Here is a 26,407-nt window from a genome sequence, read left to right on the forward strand (position 1 = left end):
ACTGGAGGAGAGGAGGGAGGGGAAGCTGCTATCAGAATGTAAAGCAAATAAATAATTAATAATAATAAAAAAGAACCAGCAGAATAAATGACCGATTGGGAAGGAAAGAGAATGTTCTGTTGTTCAGGGTTAAGGCAGCCTGTGGGCCAGCTTCATTCTTCCTCGTAGCTCGGAGAGAGATGCCCACAGTTCCTAGCAATTGATAACACTATGAAAGGCCTTTATATGTTAGGGATTTTCTTTGTTTGGTAGAGCGAATAAAAGAACAGGCTTTGTAATGTCATAGGTACAGCCTGCTGTTTCCTACTGTATGACTGGGGTTGTTTAATTCTCTAAGCCTCCTGTGGAGATTGGAGCCACTGATACCCACTTCCTAGAACTCCTGAGAGTTCTGTATGAAATAGCAGGTGAGCATGGCGTTCCTAATGTAGCAGCGGTTCTTAGAAGGACTCCGTCACCTGCTCCCTGCTTGCCTCCTTTGCATCTTCCTGTCCACATCAGTCTTCCTCATCAAACACAACCTGGGGTTGTGGCCAGGATGTTTTCAGTGTGAGCTTTGCTGAATGTTATAAAGTGAGCAGAGAGGGCTGGCTGCAGGCAAAGGGATCACACTGTGACCTGGAGTTGGGGAGGAAGAATCGGGAATGTGTGGTTTTGTCTTAGAGAAGAAAGAAGGAAGCCAGGACACAGGGAAACAGAAAACCCCTGTCAACAACTGAGTACCTCCTTCATGTGAGCTCAGTTATAGGAGGGAAAGTCCAACAGATGGGAGCCCTGCTTCCTGCCTGTGTGGGGTGTAGTCGGAAGGACATAGAAGACACTGAAACAGACCAACTGTTGTCTCCGATAGGTACAAATCAGAAAGCCATAGTGCCACATGCCTCCAGTTCCAGTACTTGGGAGGCAGAAGCAGAACTCTCTGAGTTCAAGGCCACACTGGTCTATGTAATGAGTTCTAATATAAGGATCAATTGTCTGTGTTTAGTCACGGAAGGTTTCCTGGAAGTGGCAAGCTTTGAGCACGTTGAAGGAGATGAAGGTAAGGGGCTGAAGGGGAAGAATTCAGTGTCTGGATCAGCAGATACAAAGCAGACCTGAGGACAGGGTTGGATCATGAGGGGTCTAACCTCACTGGATCGGAGAACGCCGAAGAACGGGTAGAGGAAGGCAGGCACGAGGGCTGCAGCTCCAAGAGGCACCGCCTCGGACACCCAGTACACAGCGGTCACAAGCAGCACGTAAGCACACGCAGCCTCCTGGAAGGGGAGGAAAGAGGTGCTTAGTCATGAGGACACTCGTTGTCATGAAAACTCCAAATGAGACCCAGGGCCAAGGCAAGAGACACTTAGACCCATGAGGATGACAGGATACAGTCCTGGGAGATGCTATGCTGACATTGGCCAATGAGGAGAGCAGCCATCTTTGTGTGGAAGTATGGCTGCTCGCTGGAAGGACCGGGTTGGGTGTGTGGTTGGATGACATATGCAGGCAGACCCCGGGCTTTGATAGAGTCCCAGCTCCGATGATCCTTAAAGCAGCACAGTGTAGAGCGTGACAGTTGATTTTGACCATAGCATTGGGGGTCAGATTCACAGGCCATAAAGCTGGAGTTAAGTTGTGGAGACCCTGGTGGCTCCTGGGGGTAGCAGAAAATAGAACAGTGTGTGTATGATTGGTTCACATATGGGGCCTGGGGGCAGTCATCCTAAACTTCAACCCAGGTCTGCAATGTATGAAGATTTTGGGGCATCTGCTATATATCCACTGGAAGGAAATGGTTTGGTAAGAAGTAAGATTTAAAAATAACACACAAGGTGGGCTCCATATTGTGTTCTCATAGCCTTTGGGGCAGGGATCTATTTTAGGACTCTTCTAGGGAGACCAGCATGACCTTGAATCCATCCTTTCTCCGGCATCATTGGACTTACATCCTCGTGTTAACATTTAAATTTTCCATTGAAATATAAGCAGGCTTCACTGACTTAAAGTAGGCACAGTTAAATTCTCTTGCTTCGAAATAATAATTCAATACATTTAATTTAGTAGTTGTTTTGTTTCGGTTTGGTTTTGAGGGACAGGGTCTCACTATGTTGCCAGGCTGATCTCAGACAGGTTCAGGTGATCTTCCCAAGTCAACCTCTGTAGTAGCCAGGACTCGAGGCTTGCATCACCACATCTGGCTTAGATGTCGATCCAAAGAGTTGTTAGGCAAGAACTGTTGGCTATTTTCCCCTACAGTTCTCAGTCTGAGCATATACCATGTACTGGCAGTGAGCAGCGGTACTCTGCCTGGGTTGGGGGTCTGTTTTAGACTGTAGGGGACGTGCAGCGATCCCCAGTCAGAGAGGCTCATTTTAGAGGAGGGAGAACAGACTTGTTATTTCTCAGCTTTGGCTCTAAGGATACTTGGGATGGGCTTACTCTTCGCTCCTGGGCCTTCCTGTGTGGGGCGCTGTGCCTAGCAGCATAACAATGCTCACCTCTTCTCACCTAGCTTTCAGAAGTACCTCCTCCCCCGAGTTACAGCCAGAAAAGGAGCTCACTGTCCTTAGAGACCATGCCCATGGCCTGTTGCCACAGAAATACCTTTCTACAGAGGGGATAGAATACCAACCATCTGTGTGGAATGGGAGGGTGGGAAAACTGGAAAATTTACCAGTGTTTTCCTCAACTCATCAAAAACCACTCTGTTTACCCAAAGAGTGGGGAGGATAAATAGAAACCTCTTTATCAAAACCCCATCCTTCTTGGCCTTAGCTTCGGGCAATGCTGAGTGTATGAATGGTGCCAGGAGTGATCTTGAGGAAGCCTAGGAGCGTTACTCTTGGGGGGAGGTCGCTGCCTGAGATCTTAACAATTGTAACATTTCGAGGTGCAGAGAGGACAATTACATAGAGAAACCAGGCCAGCTGTTACTTTGACAGTGTTTACTTAAGGAGCGGATTTGGCCTGTTGCCAGCCTGCTTGCCCGTCAGGGAGCATGAAGGATCTTGCTCCGATCCTGGACCGGTGAGAGGCCGCAGGAGCTTTTAGCTAGCTTTGCAGGAAGGGACCTTGCTCCCTCCGGATGGTCATGGATTATGGCAGGTTGGCAGTAGGAAACGGGAAATGAGCCCACTGTTGACAGTTGCTCCCGCTGAGATTTCCTCTAGGGTCAAAGGATCAGACAAGATAAGACTTTGGAATTGCTGATAGCATAATAGAATTGATACCTTTTGGAAAAGGATGAAGTTTAGAGAAATGGCCTCCTCGTGCTCCTTGTCCTTGGAAGCCATGCCTGTGGCCTGATGCCACAGAGACATCCTTCTACAGTGGAGATAGAATTCCATCCGAGTGAGATTCGGGAAAGTGGAAAATCTGGACATTTCCCACTGGAAATAAAGTTCCACTCCCCCCTTTGTGGGAAAGAGAGAGGAGGAAGGGTTTTAATTCCAGGTTAGAATAAAGTGGCAGAATGTGGTCTGTCCCTCACTGGGGTGCCCGTATCCTAGTTACTTTATAGGGCCCTAATTTAAGTGACAAGGGGGGGGGAGAGGAGGGAGATAGTCTTTCTGCTATGCACCATTTGATTTGAATTGGTAAGAGTTAGCTAGGCAGAGATCATCTGTTCAGCCGTAAATACCATAAGGATAAGTTAATAGAGCACTTGTCTCCTGCAGGATTAAGAAGAGGGTAAACCGCTATTGTTTTTTTTTTTTTCTTTTTTCTAGATTTCTTGAGAAGGATAAAAGATGCCTTTAGAGCGTCTTTTGTTTGCTCACAGAATTCATACTACTGTCTTTCTACTACTTCCCAGCCTTCTCCACCTATAGGTGACTGTGGGTTCAGATGTCCCCGGGACGCTCTAAAGTTCCTTGCTACTGTCTTCTGCCCCTGTACCTGACCAGACTCTGGCAGGTGGACTCCCCCCACCCCCCTCCGTGTGCGTGTGCGTGTGCGTGTGTGTGTGTGTGTGTGGTGTGTGTGGTGTGCGTGTGTGTGTGTGTGTGTGTGTGTGTGGTGTGTGTGGTGTGTGTGTGTGTGTGTGTGTGTGTGTGTGTGTGTGTGTTGCTTTGGATGCCCAGGCCCCACAGAAGCACCCAGGTCAGGAATGCCTTTTATAGACAGTGTTTATTTCTTTTTTGCTTCTGCTTCAAATTTGAACTGAAACCAGGTATGGGAAGGGGGAGTGTGAGTTTGAGGCTAGCCTGGGCTACATGGCAAGACATTGTCAACAGAACAGAACCAAAACTCAACAAAGAAAACAAAACCATCAAACGAACAATAAAAAGGAAAAGTGTTCAAAGTGGCGTTCCCCCGAGGAGACAGCTTCTACCTTAAACTCTAACTTAGGTTCCTTTTCCACAAAGTTTACCCTGCACCCGACTCAGTTAATTCCCACACAAACCTTATTAGAAGGGGTTTGAAGTCTGTTCTGCTGTCACGAGGGACTGAGGGGGCACTTTGAAGAATCTCCTTTGGGAGCTTGGGGTGCAACCTCCACCAGAGGTGCTGAAGTGTTCGGAGGGATATCTTTTTTGGTGATTCTTTTCTGTGGATCAAGACTAGGGCCTTTTGTCTGCTTAGCAAAGGTTATCCCACACAGCCACAAGCTCCAACCCTATCCTTTTCTTCTGAAACATCATGGAGTCTATAGAGACTTTAAAGAACTGGGCAAGGGAAGAGGAAAGGTCATTTTGATGCCTTCTAAAATATGGCTTCGAACTGTCACTTAGGAGAATTTGCAAACAGTGAACTAACGGTCCTGCCCAGATACTCAGTTGCTTTTCGCAGTTGCAACCCAGAATAAGCAAACCTACCTAGGAATTCTAAGGATTTGAGTATCAGGATCTCAAAGTTGGGTGCAAGGGGTGGAAGATAGACAAGAGCTATAACCAGCATCACGTACCTAGTTTCTGCTTCCTGAGGACGATAGTTAAGGTCCCCAAAGATGAAGGCGGGGGGCGGGGTCAGGGCCTCCTAACACTGCTCTGTGAATGAGGGTAATGTGTCTCTCATGGGAATTTTCTTAAACTAAGCTGGCATTGAGTGAAGAATACCATGAAAAGAAAATCCAAAGCATTAGGTCTACTTAGATGAAGCAGAAAATTGACTGATCTACAGTCCCTTATCCCCCAAAAAGTCACTGGCAATCACTGTCTGCTAATCCCTGACCAGAGTTAGTTGGTGCCTCCTTGGCAGGCTGGGCTATTTATTTGCTAAAGATTTAAGTCAGCTTGTATTTAACGAGACCACAATAATCCCCTCTGTTTAACTTTTTAAACTTAATCTTGGTTACCCAGTCCCCCAGGGAACTGTGAGGGAGATATTCTTGTAGTTAACCTGCCTTAGCTTATTTTTTCCCCCTAAAGTCTCAAGGACCATGTCAGCTGGAGGGGGTAGCTATACATCCCCAGACAGGTGAGGAGAGGGGAGAAGGGAAGGGAGACCATGAAGGTCCAAGAGGCTGACAGAATGCAAACGGGACTATAGCGTCTTTGTTCTAGACCTCTGTGCTTTAAAATTAGGCCATGGTTTAGAGCTCTTGCATTTCTGTTTTCTTGTTGCATTAGGTCTGGTTTGTTTGTTTGTTTTTTTTAATAGCAGAGACATATATATATATATATATATGTATGTATATATATATATATGTATATATGAGAAGCTGATAGTCAGAGGGTTCTAACCGTGAGACCAGAGTAACAGGCTAAGCCGTGCTTTTGACTTCAATATGCCCTTCTGGAAAGTTTGCATAGAAGGTTCAGGATGGCCGTTTTCATATTCTGGTTGTCAGAGACTACCATGACCTGAGGACAGCCCACTTCCAGCTCCATCATCCCTTTCTGGGTTGATAAGGAAGAGCCTTCTGCATCTCCAATGGCTGTCACATAAAAATAGCCAGAGGTTGAGAAGCAGGGACTCTCCAGCCTGTCCTTTCTATGGATTCAGCCACAGTTCCTGTATTTTTTTCCAACATGAAAGTCATTTTACTATGGTTTCCCAGTCTGTAGGTGTTTGTGTGTGCAGAATTGGGGGACCCATCTTGAGACAGAGGGATGCAAATGATAGTTTTAAGGAAGAAAGTACTTTGGTCTCCTCCAGAGAAGTGTGACAATTCCATCCAAATCTCAGTGGAGTCCTTTTGGGGTGCCCCACATGCATTCGTCTTCCCTCAGACCTTCCCCCTTTGCTCCCCCACTTCCACTGATACCCCGACATAGTAGGCGGTCTGCTACTTACGCTGGTGGGGTAGATAGTGGGCAGGGGCAGCAGCAGCAGCGGCACACAGATGACCAATAGCAGCTTTCTTGCTTGGAGAAGGCCCTGCAGCAAGCCCATGGTGGACCTGTCTGGATCGAGTCCTTGAAAGCGTTCTCCTCTGCTCGGCACTAGGCTTCGATCTCAGTCCAGGAAGACTCCTTATACCTTTCCTGGCTTCCAAGAGTTAGTCCTCTTTGGTCTCGGGAGCAGAAAAACAGGGTGTCTGTACCCAGTTTCCACAGAAAGCTGGGCTCCTTGCCTTTTGCCTTAGGTGGGATTGAGCAGCATAGTGTGATGGCCATCGAAAAGGAGCTGGAAAAGGAGTATGCACCCGAGCGGTGGGTTTGCCCTCTGGGGTTAACAAGAGGGTGGCTTCATTCTACACGCCAGAAAAAGTCCTCACAAGCAACGGGCTTGAGGCTGCTGGTCAGCACTGAAGAATCACTTAAAACTTAAAAAAAAGAAAACCAGGAGCTTTTCTTCTTTTCTGGTGACCTGTCTGGGGGCAGCTGCTGTTTTACCTCTGACCTGGCTGACTGTTGGTAAAAATCTGGTGGCCCCTTCCCTTAAAGCCAGCACGGGCGTTAGTCTGAGGTATATGTAGACCTCAGACTGGGAGTGAGGGCGCTCTCTCTCAGTACCTGACACCTTAACTCTGTTTAGATTTCTTCCCTTCAAATTAAGCTCCTACTTATAGTTTTCCTGAAGTCTGGACTTCCAAAGCAGCCGTGAAGAATCCCCAAGACATTCCTTTTTGTTACAGGACTAAAACTAGCCAGAGGCCCACCTTTAACTTTTCTAAACCAATGGGACGGGGCAGAGGGCAGTGGTTCCGCCCACTTCTCAAAGCCTATCAGCAAGTTGAAAAGAATGAGCCAATATCGCATCTGAAGGCGGCCCTTGATTGGTCTCAGCAGGGGCCTGCTGGTTTGGCAGGACCCAGGCAGCTCTCTTGTTTTTCCATTTCTCAAGCATCCCAGGGGTTGGATGTTGGTCAGCACCTTGAGCATAACCCCACTTCCCCAGCACTGCCCTGTTGTTTCCAAGCATGGGACACAGCTTTCCTGGGAGAGTCACTTGCTCGCCACTCAGGAAGATGACACATCTGGTGGCAGGGGCGATATAGACGTTCGTTCTAGAGAAACGTGTCCTGTGAACAGTATTAAGACTTCCTTCCAGGCAAAGTTTGCTTCTTAGGCACTTGCAGGGTAGAAAGGTCAGAGCCAGCAGGAAGGAAGGAGGGAAGATGCTGGGATGCTTGGGAAGAAGGGAAAGGCTCCCCCCCACTGCTCTGGAAAAGTCTAGATGCCAATTGGAGTGGGTGTCCGTGCACCTGTGCACCTCGCTGAGGCTCTTTACCAAAAAAGGAAGCAGGCTGTATTTCCCTCGATGGAAATACAGGGAAGAGACAATGCAGAATCATGTGAGCCAGGGGGACAGGGCTCATCAATAGTCATACTGGGAATTTCATTTGGAGAAATGGGTTAACCTTTATTTATTTTTGTTTTTCATTTTCATATTCCAAAAGGACAGATTTGGAATAAGACCAAAAAGAAAAGGAGAAAGAGAAAACCCACTTCTTCTAAGTGATGGTCTTAAGTGATTACCTTGATCTGGGAGATGCACAGTCAGATCTCGTGAACCCATTATCTTTTGGATTCACAGGATTTGGGCACATTGTGCAGTCATAGCCCTTTGAAGTGATCCCTGGCCCAGAGAAGTGGCCCCACAAAACCAGTTCTCCTTGCTTTTCAGGGCCAGTAACACTGTGGACAGGTCTTTGAAGTCATCTAGCTTGGGTTATAGTGAGTCCCCTACACCTGCATGTCAACGATGCAGGCTAGCTCAGCTAAGACATCCTTGCCTCATCTTTTTGTGATGGTTTAGAAATGCAGAACAAATAAGACCACATGCCCGTGATGTTTCGGTTACAGAGATGAGAGAGATTGGATAAGAATAAACAGCTAGGGAAATGAACGCCTCCCATCAAACCCAGAAGCTGCTTCAAATTCCTCCAGGAGATAATCTGAGGTAACCAAGATTCCAGTGAGTTTAGTAATGCGATTGGGCCGTTTGTATTACACCATGAGTGAAATTTGTTGAATAAAAGTGAAGCAAAGCAAGTTGCATGGTAGGGCTAGTAGTTCCCCTGGCCATCAGCTTCCCACACAGAAAAACTGCTGTCCAGAAAACAGTGCCAAGGAGTGTGTCAGTTCTGTGTACAAAAGGTACATAAAGTAGTCACACTCTTAAAATATTTATTTTGCCTCTCTAGTCCAGGATGGCTCGGAACTCACTATGTAGCCCAGGCTGATCCCCAACTCATGGGGGCTCTCCTGTAGAAGCCTCCCGAGTGCTGGGGGTACAGCTGCGGACCACCATGCTCTGCTGAAGTGTCAAACTTTCATGAAAAAAAGGAAGAGTTCCCTTGGTGTGGGGAGAAACAGGAGGAGAGTTGTTCAAAGGTCAAAGGGTCATGGCATGTCAAGATGGGAAACTTTCAGAAGTCTGTCACACATCAGTATGCAGGGCTGCTGATGGGATGGGCTCAGTAGCAGAATACAGGTTATCCTAGGTTTGAGCCCTAACCCCCAGTGAACAGAACAAGAAGGGACTGTGAAAATGATGTGTGTGTGTGTGTGTGTGTGTGTGTGTGTGTGTGTCTGTATTTTAACGTTGCTGTGATAGCAAGTTTCATGGTGTGTGTGTGTGTGTGTGTGTGTGTGTGTGTGTGTGTGTTTTAGCCACAACAAGAGGAGGCTATGTAAGATATTAGATGGGCTAGGAAAGTAGGGGACATTACAAAGTTACTTAGCTGGCTTTTCAATTTATACCAATTCACCTGATAACATGCCTTCGACGGGTGACTCTAGATATAATTCCTTCATTAGATTTAGGTGACGAGACTGAGCAACACAGCACCAGCTGTGACAGGTTTGTCATCGTAACTCCAGACATGCAGATGGCTATGAGCATCCCAACTGCACAGGAAGTTTCCAGACATCGTGGAAATGACAGAAAGGATCCTGCAAGTCACAGGCAAGTCTCCCCAGCAAACTTTATCCCCTCAAACTCTGTGAGCAAATATGACTGTCCTGTGCATGGTGGACACTAAAGAAGCAAAAAAAGAGGGTCTGGGCAAACCTGTTTCCTTCGCTGTTCACTGAGTAAAGAGTGGGGTCATTCTTTTTGGGAGGGGTTATTTTGTTGGGCAGTGACATAACATTTGATTTTATGTATCAATGTAGCCAATGTTACCAAACTTTTAGTGTGTAAAATTGATCTGCCTTCATTTAGAGTATAGTGATGTTCAATAATCTAGCTACTTTGAAAATGAAGTCTTTGTTTATCTTTATAAGGTCATGTCCGTTTTGCATTTTCAGCCATTGATTGCTACATAAACACAGACCCCAATTTATGATATAACATGCCTTTAATTTGTGTGTGTGTGCGTGCGCGCCTGCTGGGTGAATGATTTACCATTGATCCCAATGTTCCTTGGAATGATTTTTCTCCTCACACATCTCCAGTCTCCCTACCTGTTTACAGCTTGGTGGGCCCCAAAATATTCATAATTGGATCTAGCTATCAAGGCATCAGAGACATAATAGAAAAAGGCAGGCAGAGCAACTGCTGGAGAGAACATATAGTATGCAAATGAGAAAAACTGAGCAAAAAGGAGCTTCAGGGAGACGACTCAGTGGGTAGAACATTTGCTGGCCGAGCATGAAGACGAGTTCAAATCCCCATTATCCCGAGTACACGGTCCAGATGTGGCCACGAACCCCAGTAACCCTAGCACTGATGGTTGCAGAGACAGGAGGATGGCTGGGACTTCTGGCAGTCAGCCTAGCCCAAGTTAGTGAGAGAGCCTGTCTCAGGGGAATAGAGAGAGTGATAGAGCAGGACGCCTGACATTTTCCTCTGAACTCTGTGTGCATAGAAGGTGCACTCCCCCACGTGCACATACATACAGTGCACACGTTCACACACTCCACAGAACGTGAAGAAGAGGGATGGTTTGCGATGTATGAAGAATGTTCAGGGGTGAGGAAGAGCAGGACTGAGGGTTAGTGCTCTGAGAAGGAGTGTAGAGGGAGGTTCATGTTTGAGAAACATGATGTTTGGAAGAAATACCTAGCTCTTCTACAGAGAGATCATGCAGCTGGAGCATGCAGGCAAAGCTCACCTGCTGGAAGAGTTAGGGGAAGTCCAGACTCATGCTTAAATGAAGACTGTGAAATACCGTCTTTTCCAGAAAGTAGCCCAGCAGAAACCCTCACTCAAATATTGCACTTTCTGAAATTGATTTCCCAGAATCCAGCTGGAGCCCAAGAGGAAAAAGAAGCCAGGTCTTAATGCTGGGACAAAGCCATCCAGAACCCAAGTGTTTCACTCTATGCACAGGTCACAGTCTGTGGCCTCAGCATGAAATGGCTTGCGTAGGGGCCAGGCTGTTCAAGGAGAGCTGTCAGGGGCAGGTGTATGGGTAACAATAAAAAGTGTAATTTAATGACCTGGATGTGAGGGGGCAACAGAGAACCCCAGGACCTACAAAAGATGGGAAGAGCTTTCTCGGTCTTGTGTGAGAGCTGGAGAGAGGGTTTCCTAACAGTTCAGCAGATCCCATAGACACAAGACCCCTCCTGTACAGCCTCAACAGCTGCAGTCATTTTACAAAGAAGGAACCTGGGGGTTGTCTGCCTCCTTTATTAGATGTCCTAAGTAATTTAGATATCAAACAGGGGCTGAAGATATTGCACACATGTCACTTAAATATCAACCGGTATTTAATATAAATAATGAACAGATATCAAACTAACATTTTGAGAGCAAAAAAAAAAAAAAATCCAGAATGTGAAGGGTAAACAATCTGTCATCTGAAAGCGATTTTTTCCCCAGGAGCACCCAAATCGCTGACAGTACTATGGTATTTTAGGACAATCAAGCATAGTGGGGTCACCTCCTTCACTAGGAAGGCACTATGCTTTAGCTTGGCTTCTACATTGAAATGACAGGGCATGGGTGGACTGCTAGCACTTCCACGGGTCCTTTCTATTTCTCCTGTCTCAGAATAAATTCAGAAAAGGTGAGTCAAGCCATGTAGGTCACCATAATACTGATTCTTTTTTTTTTTGTCTTTGGTGCAAACCAAGTGTAACCTTCTATGGCTAATAGTATATTTATTTGAATGCATCTCTGCCTTTCTTCTATTGACTGTGGAACCTGTCAGAAAATATTCTTTCAACACAGATCCCTTAGAACCAAAGGAGTCTGCCCATCATCCTTCTGCCATGCCCTGGCTCTATTGTTAGTCCTTACTTTTGGGTGTGAGAAGTCTGCTCATTACCAGGTAGACCAGTTGGCCTCTGGAGGTGTCTTGAAAGTCCAATCTAGCCCTTTCTCAGGTAACATGTCGCAGGTCAGATATGCCTGTCTGGAAGCAACAAGGGAAAAAGGGTATTGGGGTGACTCATTTATCTTTGCTATTCTGTGTGGGAAGGACATACTTTTCTCTTCCAGTGCAGTAGAGGATGAAAGTTCTGGAAGACTGTGTGTGCCTGTCCCTGCTTCAGAGTCCAAGCCTGGACCATTCTCTCAGGAAGGCACTCCAGGGCTTGAGGACCTCATCAAGTCATGCCTCAGGGCCTGGAATAGGCTGATGAGGGATTGGGCCCAGATGTCCTTCTGGTGTCCTTCAGATAAGGCGGTTCGATAGGCTGTGTAAGCCAGGGTTAAGGCTATCCTTTCAAAGTCTTCTTTCTTGAGGACCCCAGGGTTGTTTGCCAGGTTGGCACTCAGCCTTCGAATATCTGGGATACTCTTGGGGATTATGTTGTTGCAGATTGAGTGGAAATTCAAGGCCTTCCGCAGGGAAGCCAGCTCCTCATCCTTGATGGAGATCTTCAGGTCTGGGCTGATCTCAATTTCAGCTAGCAAGAGCTGTGGAGAAAGATGGGATTTAAAAAAAAAATAAAACCAAACATGAAACAAACTATTGCTAAAGACAGAATGAGGAGTCACCATTCACATGTGGGGAGGCGTGCATAGGGAGAACTTAGAACACAAGGGACCTGGGCTTCAGCTCTCATCTTTCTCCTTAATGTCTCTGGGCCTCACCTTTCTTCTCTGCAAAATGATCAGCTGCAGTATCCACTCCACTGAGGTATCATGAGAAGCATACAGGACAAATATGGGCAGATGTGACATAGTTTCTGGTATCAGCCACAATGCCACCATGTAGGTAAGCGATCCCATCTTCTCTTTGTCCCCCTTTACCCACTGAAGATCTTCTGAAGTATAAACTGACCTTTGCGGATAAAGTTATAACCAGAAGTGGGAATTTAAAGAATTTAAAGCAGAGTGTTGTGCTGGGGCTGGGGGTAGCGGGATGCAGAGATGCTCTATCTCGCTGGCTTGCAAGAACAGGGGCTGTATCTATCATCTTCATTCCTGCCCTGCGCCATGAGGAGCCCAGCAAATACTCAAAGAATGGAAAGACTGCAAGTCTAAGTCTCCTCCCTTTTCTGTTTTCTGCCTTTCATGACACTGCTTGTTGTCTTTCTGAACCACTGGTTTGTGACTCCCATTTTCAAGGCTTGGCAGAGACTATGCTGGGGCAGGTTGGTGCCCAGGGAAGTGTTGGAAAGCTCCTCTCTGGCTTCACTTTGTCACAGCCATCAAAGCTGGAAGGGACTATTTGGGGTCACATTGAAATTCCATGTAACAGTTGAGATTCGGGCTCAGAGACTCTTGGCCAATGGGCTGAAGTTCAGACCTTGAAGTTAAAGCTCCTGACCTGAACCAAGTCACCTCAAGAAACTCACCCCATGACTGGAAGGAGCTGGGTCTCGGGGGACCAGGAATAAGTGGAGGAAGAAAGAGTGGCTAGCCCAGGCTCTTAGAAACTTGGGTGAGTCATCGGGGCAGGCAGACAGCACCTCTGTACTTCAAGCAAAGCCCAGAGACACAGCTGTGCTCGGGTTCCAGTGTGGCTTTGCCTGGACATTACAGACAAGTGATGCCTTAAGCTTTTACTTGGGACCTTCCACTCTGTGCCTGGGTGTGACAGAGGCACCTCTCGTTGTGCCTGCACTGGACTCTGAATACTGTCATTTCTGTCAGGACACATGGGAAAGGTGAGGCAGTCCCAGGAATCTTTTATGTTGGTGTAGGCCAGATTCTGTCACATCCAGGGATAGTTTAGGGCATTCCTTGCTACAGTACAGACCATCCAAGTTCATGGGCCCAGGCAGACCACTTCTCAGAAAAAGAGAGATAATCTGTGTCTTTAGGTGACTCGGGTTGATGATTTTCCCTCTACTTACCTCATACAGCAGTTCCACCTCCTCCAGGGAGGTCTGCAGGACTGGATTCAATGGCAGGGACAAGGACCTCTTTGGCCGATGGGCAGCTGGGAACAGTGCAGCTGGAAGAGACAAGAGTCTGGCTTGTGGGGCTGTCATGCACGGTTGGCCACCTCTCTCTACTTAACCTTGAGGGCAGCCCTCTCAAGCATATCTTAAAAGTGGGTGGACTTAGGGTGAGGGGAGGTGGAAGAGTGTCTTGTGCCTCAGAAAGCTTCCAGGCATGTCAGACTAGTAGCTCATCAGGAGCATTCAAGGAACTGGAAAGAATTTCTTTGCCTGGGCTATGTTTGTGCTAGGAAATTTAGGTTAAAGCAGAGCAAATGAAGCAAAGTAGATAGAAAAAAAGCAAGCCAAAAAAGTTTCCTAATCTTACAAGGGAGACCCTAAAACTATTGCCCAACACACGGCACATCCGAATGCTTAAAATCAGTCTGTATGCTGTTGCTGCAGCCTTATTGTCAGAGGCTGCTACTTTGGCTAACCCAGCTTCTGAGGTAGAGATGCCAAGGATCTTCAGAGGACAGAGGAATGAAAGCCGATTGTGCAAGACTTGAACATAGGGCTCTAGGGGACCATGTGGCTGAGAGCTTCCCCCCAAGGGCCAGCTGATTTAACAATGCATTTACTGCACAGTCAAGGACATGTGGAAGCTGGAGGAAGCTGGGTGGTTCCTGGTGGGGTTAAGGATCGAATGTACCAGGCACCGATGGAAGAATGAAGGAGAAAACAGAATATTGTTGAACACAGGATGATCGTGAGAAACCCCAGTTTTCAGAAATGGATCAGACAGCCCCTACCACTCGCTCAGCCCCTTTATGTATTAGACATCAGTCACTAATGGTTGACAAACCTGTGGGTAGGATAGGACCATGACCTTTAGAAAACCAGAGGAAGAAGTGTAACAGCCAGACGACTGTAAGTGTGACCCTCTGATGTTGTGCGACTATACTTTCCACAGCCATGGGCGCTTATGTTCTGCGCGTTATGTTATTCCAGAATAAATTCCACCAGGAACGATAAAGGAGCATCTCAACCTGAAGGGACCTTCACGAAAAGCCCACTGCTTCCCACATAAAGCGGCTGGATGCAGCTTTGCTTGAAAATGGCCTTTGCAGTAGCTTGCTTATGGCCCACTGCAAGTTCCTCAGGGCTGAGGTGGATGTGATTCTGTGCCTCTGTGTGCCCGTTCGAATCTGGAAGTACCAAGTGAGGGTATCAGTAGGACATACACTTTGCCTCTGTCTTCCTTGTAGGAAATGAAACATGGGTACCTGGTGTAGGACAAGGAGTGAGCTGTTTCTGTGTTTCTGTGTGTGTGTGTGTGTGTGTGTGTGTGTGTGTGTGCCAGTGTTCACACATCTGTGTGCTTGTGCACTTGCTTGTGGGAGCATGAGGGGAAGACCAGAGGTTGACACTGGGATGTTTTCCTCAGTCACCTCTTCACCTTGAGAGTCTCTCACTGAACCTGGGGCTCTTGCTTTAGCTAGATTGACTGGTCAAAGAGCCCCAGAGATCCTGCTGTCCCCATGCTGCAGTTCTGGGGTTACAGGTCCATGCCTGGCTTCTCAGGGTGCCGAGAATTTGAACTCAGGCCTTCATGCTTGTACAACAAGCACCTTGTCCTTTGACCATCTTCCTCCTATTTTACAAGCCTCTCTTTATTCCTGCCCTGAAAGGAGGAGAGTGACTCAAGCTAGGATATCAGGGCAGCGTCATGCCCACAGTTCTCCTCCCAGGACGTCCTTGTTTTCTTAATCCAGTTTTTGAGAATTTTACAGGAGCACTGTATTTACATTAGCACCTCTTTCTTTTCCCCCATCCCGCTCCTCCCATGTTCCTTCATGCTCCTGGTATCTGAATTTTTTTTTTTTTGTGGTTCTTTTTTTTGGAGCTGGGGACCGAACCCAGGGCCTTGCGCTTCCTAGGCAAGCGCTCTACCACTGAGCTAAATCCCCAACCCCCTGAATTTTTAATTATAAGTGGTGTATATGTGTATGTGTATATGTATATGATTTATATGATGTATATGTATAAGTGTAGGTGTATGTGAATATGATGTATATGTATGTGTGTGTATATATGTATATGTATGTGTATGTATGTATATGGTATGTATGTATGTATATATATATATGTATATATCTGTACCTACATAAATTTATAAACGCAAACTGCTGAGTTCATTAGTGTTGTTCATATGTGTTTCAGGTTGAGCTCCTGGAATCGGCTACCCTCCTAGGGATGACAGGGGGGTCTCATCCCTGGAAAAAGATTGATTCTCCCTCTCCTGGAGACTATCAACAGCCCATAACTCTTCTACTGTGGTTGGAGCCTTGTGGGAATCCAGATCCACACTGGCATGGCAGTTGTGCTGCCATTGTTAAGGTCTTCTTTAGGTGACCATTTTGCTGAGATTTCCTGGGTACAGTTTCCCTGTCACATGTAGAAGACTGTGTCATAGCAGACATCCCATCCTGGCTCTTAGAACCTTTCTGCCCTTTCTTTTGAGATGTTCCCTTGAGTCTTCAGTGAAGGGGTTGTGTCATATATATATATCAGTTTGGGCCAGGAACCACATGGTTGGTTGTTTTCTGTGTTTTGACCAGTTGTGGCACTCTGTAATGGTTTCTATCTGCTGTAAAGAGAAGTTTCCTTATATGGGGTGAGAGCAACCCTTACATGTGAAGCTAAGGTTATGTAGCTAGAATGAAGTTTGATATTATACTGGTTTAGTGAAGTGACAGTAGTAGTAGGTTCTTTCCTAGGCTCCATGGCTTCACCAGTTACAAGTAGCAGGCCAGGTTTACAGTACCCAGCATGGATTCCTTCCTTCTGAGCAGGTCTTAAGTCTAGTTAGGTGTTTTTTTGTTACAACCAAGACAAAACTACCACTATTGCACCTCTAGGGGCAGCTTGCTGTTCTAGCCTGTGTTGTCGTCCATAAGGCATAGCTGTAGTTGGGTAGGACTATTGATTGGTTTTCTCCCTTGGAAGCTTGCCTAGGTCCTTTGGTACCACGAGAGCTAGTCCTCAGGAAGGAAGTGTCCAGGCCTGTTCCACCTTCATTCTCCCATGCCGTCTGTCACATCTTAAACATACATATGCATTTTATTTAGAATATAGGTGTGGCCTGCGCATCTATGTGTACACCACATGCATTCAGTGTCCAAGGAGGCCAGAAGAGCATGTTGGATTTCCTGGTTGGAGTTACAGGCAGATGAAGGAGGCACATGTGGCTGCTGGCAACCAAACCCAGGTTCTAGGCTAGAGCAGCAAGAGCTCTTAACTGCTGAACCATTTTTCTACTTCCCGAACATTTTTTTTATTGGAAAATTTAAAGTATCAATCCGTTATGTGCCTCCTTAGTGTAGGCAGTGTGTCAGTCTCATGAAAATATCCACTCTCGGGGCTGGGGATTTAGCTCAGTGGTAGAGCGCTTGCCTAGGAAGCGCAAGGCCCTGGGTTCGGTCCCCAGCTCCGAAAAAAAGAAAAGAAAAAAAAATATCCACTCTCCAGAGGATGGAGGGGGAGGGCAGGGTGTCATGGGCTGGGCCTCTCTGTCCCATCATCATGGTCACAGACTCCCTAGGGAAGTTACTGTAGTCTCAAGCTTGGGCCTTCTTTACTCAGTCTCTTTCCTGAGGACATATCTTTTATTATCCTTACCTTAGGGAACCTTTAATTCTCAACGTTTCCCCATTCAAAACTGAGCTTAGCAACGGCCATGGTCAGTCCTAGCTGCTGTTCTCATACCTAATAATGACACTGGTAGTAAGGGCTGGAAGTAGTTTTAGCTCTGCGGACTAGGGTGGTGGTTGTGTGGGAAGTGTGTGAGCTGCACAAATATCTTGTTTTCCCTTTTCGTGTGTGTGTGTGTGTGTGTGTGTGTGTGTGTGTGTGCACATGTGCATACACGCATGTTCATATAGAGGTTGAGCTTGGGAATATCCCTTGATCACTCTTCCACTTTACTCTTTGAGACTGGGTCTCTCCATTAAACCCAGAGCTCATTAAAACAATTATCCATCTGGAACACAGGTACTTTAGAGATGGGTCCCTCTTTCCTTTTCTTCTCCCTTTTCTATGTTGGTCCACCTCTTAGAATGGTTTATTCCATATTTCTCCTCATATTTCTATTGCTACCTTGACCCTGTGCATTGGGTAAGGTAGATTTGGCCCTGTGTATGGTGGAGACATGCATGTTCCCTAGGCTGCTGGAGGGTAGCTTACTTTTGGCTACCTCAGTGACTCTTCAGCTGCTTAGCTGTGACTCTTTAAGCAAGACCTTGAGATGCTGGAGGTAGCCGATGAGCAATAGTTCTGTCTACCCAGGCAATGTCAAAACACAGGGGAGAAAATTTAACACGTGCTTCTCCTGACCCCATGTTCTTGTCCATAACAATGAAGGCTGAATCCTGCCAAAAAGGCCTGTGGCTAAAACAAATGCTGGCTGGGTCTGAGCTAAACATACCCAAAGTTTGAAACTAGGCTTGCTCCCACATCGCTGGGTGACATCCCTGTTGTCCCAGGAATCCTTTCCTGTTCACCCCTCAACATGCATCTACCTCTGAGGCTTTCTTGTCTGTTCTCACACTTAGTGCCTTGCTGCCTTCCCCTCCTGGAAAGGGCTCTCGGGATTGCCGGCTTTTGGGATAGGGAATGAGTTTTCCTCTGTTTCCATCAGCTCTGCATACTGTAAGGCTCAGAAGGCAAGCTCAGTAGGAGTGACTTAAAAAGAGCAACTGGATGTTAAATAAACCAGCAACCCTGATTTAAGGAGGCTACTGTAAACCATCTGTGAACCGCAAGACAGCATAAGCTTGGCAAGGAGAGAGTCCTGGACCACTATCAGGCTTAGCATCCTCTTCCCATCAGAGGATAGGGAGAAGAAGAAGAGAAAATGGAAACACCAGTGAATTCTAGGGTTCCCCACATCCTCAGGACCACTAGGTCTCAGACAAGAAGATTGCTAGAGGCTTTGCTCAGCGTTACAGCTTTGTGTTCACACAGTTTTGTGGGGGTGTGGACCTGGCCTACTTGCTTGCTTGCTTGCTTTTCTTCCTAGAGTTCCACATGCAGCCAATCACTAAGCTTCTCTTTGTGGGGTGTGAGGAGGGTTGCTCCATGTGTCTGTCTTGGGGATTCCTGGGACTCACAGGTCTCCTTGCTTAAAAGTCTGTTGTACAGGATGGCCTTGGGAATGAGGACAGAGATTGTCCCCTCCTCCTTCATGGGCAAATGAGTATCTATGACACAATTGACTGACCAGCACAGAACAAGTGATTGACCTGCTAAGGTCACACCAGGTGGATCAAGCTACTTTAGAAACTGGATCCAGCAAGCCCTGTCCATGCCTCCAGTTAAGAGGACACCATTGGACTGCAAACAGAAGCTACTAAAGTATGACACTCACATACTAACAACCAATAACCCCAGAGCACTCTGCTGCTGGGTGCGTCTTTTCATGGTCCACAGAGTTGTCTGCACTCCCCGGTTTTGAGATGAAGACACTTGGTGATTAAGGGCCTTGGTCCAGATCTCCCGATTTGCTAGAGATAGGAAGGAGAATATGATGACCAGCCCGTGGACCCCAGAGTCCAAAAAGAATGGCTGCTCTTCATTTCTGAATAACGTTGAGAGAGATGTGTTTGTTATAAAGTGGCGTCCTTAGATAAATCACATACACATGGAGGTCAGAGGACAACTTACAAGAGTCAGTTCTCTCCTTCCAGATGTGGATGCTAGGGATTGAACTTGGTCATGAGGCTTTAGTGGCAAGCACCTTTACCCAGGGGGCCATCTCTTGGCTCATGCCACCTATGCAGATGTGCACACCTGCGTGTGTTCAGAGGACACTTCACCACATTAAGTAGCTGGCACACACCTCTCACACACCTCTCACACACACCCTGAGCTGCTGCCCAGCAGCCCGTCTCCTCCCGAGATCACACTCTCTCAGCTAACGTCTTCCCGCCATCAGCTCCTCCCTCACGCCAGTCACCTGCGTCTCACGCACACCCTCCACCTTCTATTCTGCCGTGGCCTCGTGGCTCACATCCTGCACGTGTGCACGGAGCCTCCATGAAGACACAGGCCAGATTCAGCCTGTTCTCTCCCCCACCACTCATTTTCTTCTCTGCACTGGATCGTAGAGGACTCTACAGCCACACGGCTGTGTCTTCCATGTGATTCCACCTCCCCTCGCCCTGTGTGCCCTTCGTTCTCCCTTGCCTGTTGGCAGAGCGCTGAGCTGGCTTTCTTAGCCTTGCCCACTCACCCTTCTCACAGCCACACTCACCGCTGGATTGATTTTTTAACTTTTAGGTTCCTGGCATTTTCCTCCATCAGAGGACTGATGATCTGTAATAGCTGTCTTCCCTTCCCTTCAGCTTGAGCCCAACATCTGTCTCCTACTCACACCCTCCTCTCCACCCACTGCATACAATCCCAGCTGTACATACTCTCCACATACATACTCTCCCACGTAGTCACACGTGTACACACACATATACACACGCACACACACTCATGATACACACACACGCACACACACGCATGCATACACACACATATACACACGCACACACACATGATACACACACACGCATGCATACACACACATATACACATGCACACGCACACACGCACACACACGCCTGCATACACACATATACACACGAACACACACACATGCATGATGCACACACATGCATGCATACACACACACATGCACGCACGCACACGCACACACACACACACACACACACCTGCATCCTCCCCACACATACTCTCCCACATAGTCACACATGTACACACACACACACACATGCACGCACGCACATGCACACACACACACACACACACACACACACACACACACACACATACATCCTCCCCACATCATCTCCTCCCGTGGCTCAGCTACTGTCTTTGGCTTTCTCTTTCTTTTTTTTTTTTTTTTTTTTTTTTTTTTTTTTTTTTTATTAACTTGAGTATTTCTTATATACATTTTGAGTGTTATTCCCTTTCCCGGTTTCCGGGCAAACATCCCCCTCCCCCCTCCCCTTCCTTATGGGTGTTCCCCTCCCAACCCTCCCACCATTGCCGCCCTCCCCCCATAGACTAGTTCACTGGGGGTTCAGTCTTAGCAGGACCCAGGGCTTCCCCTTCCACTGGTGCTCTTACTAGGATATTCATTGCTACCTATGGGGTCAGAGTCCAGGGTCAGTCCATGTATAGTCTTTAGGTAGTGGCTTAGTCCCTGGAAGCTCTGGTTGCTTGGCATTGTTGTACTTTTGGGGTCTCGAGCCCCTTCAAGCTCTTCCAGTTCTTTCTCTGATTCCTTCAATAGGGGACCTATTCTCAGTTCAGTGGTTTGCTGCTGGCATTCGCCTCTGTATTTGCTGTATTCTGGCTGTGTCTCTCAGGAGCGATCTACATCCGGCTCCTGTCGGTCTGCACTTCTTTGCTTCATCCATCTAGTCCAATTGGGTGGCTGTATATGTATGGGCCAAATGTGGGACAGGCTCTGAATGGGTGTTCCTTCAGTCTCTGTTTTAATCTTTGCCTCTCCCGGCTTTCTCTTTCTTTAACATCCCATATCCAACTAACCATCAAATTTTGGCGATGGTCCTTTCCGAAATCATCAGGAACTCGCCTGCATCTCCACATTCCAACAGCCTCCTGGTCTTCTAACCCTGACCCCTAACCCCTAATGGAGTCTCTAACTCCACCCCCAGCTCATCCTTACTCCGCTCTTAGCACAGTACCTGAAGTCTGGTAAGTCTGTGGAAACAGGGGCCGCAGACGTCACTACACCCAGAACCTTCTCTGGTTCTACCTTTTCCCAAGGACAAGCCAATGAACGAACAAAAACCAAGCAGACAAAACCCACAAAGTTTCATATGGTACCAAGTGCTCCCAGATCAACGTCCTCCTTAGCTCTGCGTGCATCCCCCATCTCCCTGGTTCAAATACCCTGGCCACAGACAACCTCACTGTGTTTCGAAAACATCTGGCCAACTCTTCTATCAAGGCACATCTGTTTCTTCTCCCTGAAATATCTGCTCCCAAGCTCCATAGAGATGACAAGACTCCCTCCCACACCCCTCAGATCTCCTGTGACTTTTTTCTCTTCTGATGGAGTCTTCTGTGACTGATGTATTTAGGATGTTAATCCTTTCACATTCTAGCCTCTGACCTCACTGTGCTGCCATCCGGCAAAGTACACACTGTGTTTATTCGTGTGCTTGTCTCTTGTCCCCTTCACTAGAAGGCCAGCTCCGTGTGGGAGTGGGACCTGTCTGTGTTGCTTATCACGGCATTCCCGGTACCTAGTGTTGTGCCCATTACTGTTTGTTGACTGGATAAACGACACTGTAGAGTCGCACCAGCTACCCTGCCAGTGAGCTTGGTTCTTTTTGTACAAAAGCTTCCTCTTTGCAAGAGAGTGAGTCTCTCATCCTTTAAAGTTCCAGGTCTGGTCCCAGTGAAGCCGACTTTGACCAGTGCCATTCTCTCTCCTTATCTCTCAGGAGTCCTTGCTCCAGCTAACAAGGAGCTACTTCTCATTTATCTTGGTCGGCGCAGTTGCTATCTCCCCATGTTTTGTCCCGTGCAGACTTTGTGACACAGACTGCAGCCAGCAGGCTCCCAGGGAGGAAGCAGGGTCACGATGGAGACTGACCTCTGACTTTTCATGATCTTGGTTTGAGACCGTCCTTTGTCTTCCTGCTCCCATTCCTGTGTGTGGAGCCCCTCAGTGGGGTCCACTCAGCCACTTGCACCAGAGAACTTGCTGGAAGGGATACTGGCTGCAGACCACATGGAGCCAAAGCACAGTGCCACTGTGAACGGATCCTTGAAGCAACTCTGGGTGTGGAAGGGAAATGTTCTTGCTTATGAAAGATCTTCTGCCAGACCCTGATGTTGGTCACTCTTTGGCTCCTGGGACAGCCTTTTGGAAAATTGGTGCTGTTTGGAGAAAACCACAATCCCAGCCTCCTCCATGCCTGATTCCAGTGAGACAGTGTTGTAGAGGAGCGATTTTGACTAGAAGGCTCCACAACAGGGGGATGAAACAACGGCGAGGAGGTGAACGGGGTAGTGGGGCTGATCTCAGATGGATGTGGGGTCAGATCTACTGAGCCCTCTACCAAGGTGGTTCGGGGTATCTCCCTTCTTCTCCCTTCCACTTCCCTCACCCTCGAATCATTATCTGCATGGGGTATTGGGCAGCTCTGTAGAGGCCAACATGAACTCTTTCCAGTCACTGCCCTTACCTGGCAGAGTGTCCAAGAGCAAGGACAACACAACTCTCAGGCACGCACTAACCCTTGGAGCCGTCTTCTCTACTTAACGGTTTCATAAATAAATACTTTAGTGGGGGTGGGATGATGGCTGAGCAGGGAAGGTACCTGCGCTCCAGCCTGACTCGTGAGGAGAGAACCGACTCCTACAAAGTGTGCAGCGTCACACATGTGCCCACACACATGCACGCAGACATCAATACACATAAATAAATGTAAGAAAGTAGAGATACTTCATATGCCCTTGACAACAGCATAGTTATGATTATTGGTTACTAGGCATGTTAAATTTTACCTTTTTAAAATCAGGCAAGCCCTCTCCCCTCAGGTATTGCCCTGAGAAGCTGTGGGACATGGACCATGTGGGTAGGTCAGTGTCCTCAGGTTGGCCCTGTTAACCACAGAAACCACAGGTGAGTCACTGAGACTCCAACATGCCGGTGGGGCTGGACTGTGCAGTCCTGGATCTGGTTGTGAAATCTCCACCCTGGGAGGCGGGGGTTGGGGGAATCCTAGAGAGCACTTCTGAGGGGGAGGCTGGGAGAAGGGGCGGAAGAAGGTTGCCTGGCAGTGGGCAGACTCCTTTTAGAGCAGTGTGTGTGTGTGTGTGTGTGTGTGTGTGTGTGTGTGTGTGTGTGTGTAAGAATACAGTCTCATAAAGAGAGTGTCCCTTAAAGTCCTTTTAAGGAATTCATTGTAAGCAGGGTGGCAGCTCAGAGTTGGAGTAAGGATAAGGTAAAAGGGACAACACCTGTGGAAAAGTTATTTGTGTGTGTGTATGCACTCTCCTGCACACACGTAGAAACGTACCATGGACAGCCTGGAGAATGTTACTCACAGGAACACGGTCCATTTTCTTTGGACAGTATGTCTCACTGACCCAGAGCTCACCAGTTGGGTTAAGCTGGTGGTCAGTGAGCCGTGGGATCCTATGCTCAGCCTCCATAGTGATAGGATTCCAGACACCGGCTGCTGTATCCAGCTTTTTTTTGTATATGGAATCTGGAGTAACTCAGGCCCTCATGCTTGAATGGGAAGCACTTTATCAACCGAGCTGATCTAAAGGTGACAAGAATTGTGTCCTTTTTTTTTTTTTTTTTAAAGAAAAAGTGTTTAAGACAAAGGGAAAATAAAAGCCAACTATGTGGAAGAATTTTGAAGAAACTTGGATGGACTCCATATCATTTGTTGCTTCTGAACACAGTGTTGGATCATACATCTTCGTACTTTGTTCCATAATGGCCTTTTGGTCATTTGTGTTGGCCTTGATTCTTTAGAGCCTGTGCCCCTACTGGGAAAATCTTCTTCAAAGAGCCTCAGATGTTGCTATCAAGCACGTTGAGAGATCCAGCTTTCTGTACATCATTTTTGTAGCATATTTTTGAATGGCGTCCTCAGATCAGCCCTGCGAGGGCAATGTTTTGTGATTGCTAGGATGCTGCTTGCTAACAACACCCAGAGAAATTAGAAAGCTACCGGAGATCACGAAGGTGGCTCGTTAGAGAATTGAAATCTCCGAGTCCTTGCAGAAGTATTTATGAGCCTTCTCGCACATCCGGTCCTCCCTTGGCTTCCTGACAGCGAGAGCCTTAAGAAGAGTAGACGCCTTTGTCTCCTTCGGCAAAATTAAGTTGTGCTCCCTGTGTGACAAGCGTAAGTGACAGAATCCAATGCTAGGACCTCTCTGCTTTCCACTCCAAGTGTTGCCCTTAAAGACTATGCACATGATGAGCAGGTAGGCATGTGTGTGTGTGTGTGTGTGAGTGTGCGTGAGAGTATGTGGTGAGTTTGTGTGAGAGTGAGTGTGAGTGTGTGTGTGTGTGAGTATCTGTGAGTGTGAGTGGGTGCGAGTGTGTGTGAGAGTGTGTGTGTGTGTGTGTGTGTGTGTGTGTGTGTGTGTGAAAAGTCTGCCTTATTTGCATCTCAGCAACACTTATGTCCTGGTCAGTCCCTAATACCAGGCTTAAGAACAAAGAGGATAAAATAAATTTAATACCTCGGGCTCCTCTCTTCCGTTGCAAATGTGCTTCCTTTGCTGCTCCCTGACATTGTCCTGGGAAGGAGGGGCACATCCTTGTCACCATGCCAATCCTCATCCCCTTAGGGGGTCTCTACAGAGAGTGTCTGGATTGACTTGAAGGAACACTGTATTTCCAGGTCTTTCTGGGAACATGAAGTCAGCTGAACGTAGGCAGCGGAAAGATTTCTCCTCTGACTGGCATGGGGTGGGTAGCACTCCCAACTCTTCATTTCCTGATGGTAATAAACTAGCTGGCTTGATATGTCCCTGGTGCCTGCCAAGTGCAGCCAGACCAGAGTGGCATCCGAGGGAGAAGATGTCAGCACGAGGGAAAAGCCTTTGCACATACCTGCTTCTTTCCACAGTGACTTGATGGGAATGGCGGGGGCCAAGCGCACTGGATGGATGCCCCAGAGACTCCTTTTTCCTTACCCACCACCACACACCTCTACCTGGCTGCCAAAATGCATGCCCATAGCATCCTGGAGACCTTGTTCTCGGCCACTTCGGCCAGGAGCTCTCTGCGTTAGTTTCCCAGGTAGCAGCCTCCTGCGTCCCGGGGGGCCACCATTCTGTCGCACAGGCTGCAGGACTTGACACCTTCTCTCAGGAGGTCTGTCCCAGCAGTAGCAGCCAGGGATCTGGAGAGAACCCATATCCATCCTCCCAGTCAACAGTTCTCTCTGGCTTATCAGCGGGAGCGACCCGATGGCTTCTCGACCTCCGTTAGGCTCCCAAATCAGCTGCTTTGACGTTCTTCCACCGACATTTTCTATCACCTTTTACCAGGCGGGACCACCCCGGGAAAGTATAAAGCACCGGTAAAGTTGGCATATGAAGCAGGCACAGGGCTTTTAATGCCTTCCTCCCTCTACCTCCACTCCACAGCCGCAATTGTATTCAAGAAAGATGGATGAGCCCCAGAGAACCACAAGCATAAAAGCAACTCACCCCTGCTCCACCTGCACGCAGTGGCCTGGGCGCTGGAGAGCACCAGCAGAATCGTCAGCACCTTCCAGGGCATCTTCCAGGAGGGAGACAAACTGACCTTCTATTCTCTCAGGACCCCAGGAGCCACAGGTGGGCCCCTGCTCTTCTCTGCGAGATGACAGAGGAGTTCTTACGGCCCTTTCCTGTCTATAAGGAAAGCAAGGACCTCTCCCTGGCTCTGCAGGGTGGAGGCAGATGCTGCCTCTTGGGTGGGACAGAAGTTGGTACCTTTCTCAGCCTAACTCTCTCTGGGATTAGGGGACCGGGCTTCCACACAGAGGCTCTGTTTTTGAGCACATCTGGAGTGACTCACGGGGCATGTGATCTCTTTGGCAGTGGGCTGGATAAATATAATTTCTGTACTTGAGTTCCATGTGTTGGAAGAGCCCACTGGAATTTTTCTTTAACAAACAGACCCGCGGAACTTGTTAGAGAGCCCGGCGAGAAGTTGGCTGTTTTCCCCGTCCACACATACTACT

The 26,407-nt window shown here is 47.7% G+C and overlaps 2 protein-coding genes across 3 annotated transcripts in view; both read right to left on the reverse strand.

The window, feature by feature from the left end:
• The window catches only part of Slc13a4 (solute carrier family 13 member 4), a 45,482-nt gene extending 38,480 nt beyond the window's left edge, over positions 1-7,002 (reverse strand). For both annotated transcript variants that reach the window (XM_039108261.2, NM_001412878.1), the window contains exons 1-2: positions 6,220-7,002; positions 1,128-1,256 (exon numbers count right to left, since the gene is read on the reverse strand). In XM_039108261.2, coding sequence (XP_038964189.1) covers positions 1,128-1,256; positions 6,220-6,318 — 228 coding nt within the window. In that variant the 5' untranslated portion in view covers positions 6,319-7,002. The remainder of the gene's footprint in view (positions 1-1,127; positions 1,257-6,219) is intronic.
• Positions 7,003-11,014: 4,012 nt separating this feature from the next.
• Fam180a (family with sequence similarity 180, member A) lies at positions 11,015-26,192 on the reverse strand. Its single transcript, NM_001108621.1, has 3 exons — positions 25,890-26,192; positions 13,569-13,669; positions 11,015-12,183 (listed from the first exon to the last, which is right to left on the reverse strand). The coding sequence occupies exons 1-3, from the start codon at positions 25,960-25,962 to the stop codon at positions 11,839-11,841; spliced, it is 519 nt and encodes a 172-aa protein (NP_001102091.1). The 5' UTR covers positions 25,963-26,192; the 3' UTR covers positions 11,015-11,838.
• Between the last annotated feature and the right edge of the window lie 215 nt (positions 26,193-26,407).

This window comes from Rattus norvegicus, chromosome 4 (genome assembly GCF_036323735.1).
Source record: "Rattus norvegicus strain BN/NHsdMcwi chromosome 4, GRCr8, whole genome shotgun sequence".
NCBI classification, from domain to species: domain Eukaryota; kingdom Metazoa; phylum Chordata; class Mammalia; order Rodentia; family Muridae; genus Rattus; species Rattus norvegicus.

Coding starts and splice junctions, on each gene's coding strand:
- Fam180a (NM_001108621.1), bottom strand. CDS start 25,962: ATGCCCTGGAAGGTGCTGACGATTCTGCTGGTGCTCTCCAGCGCCCAG. Junction 13,670..25,889: donor TGCGTGCAGGTGGAGCAGGG/GTGAGTTGCTTT, acceptor TGTCTCTTCCAG/CTGCACTGTTCCCAGCTGCC. Junction 12,184..13,568: donor AGGTGGAACTGCTGTATGAG/GTAAGTAGAGGG, acceptor CTTTCTCCACAG/CTCTTGCTAGCTGAAATTGA.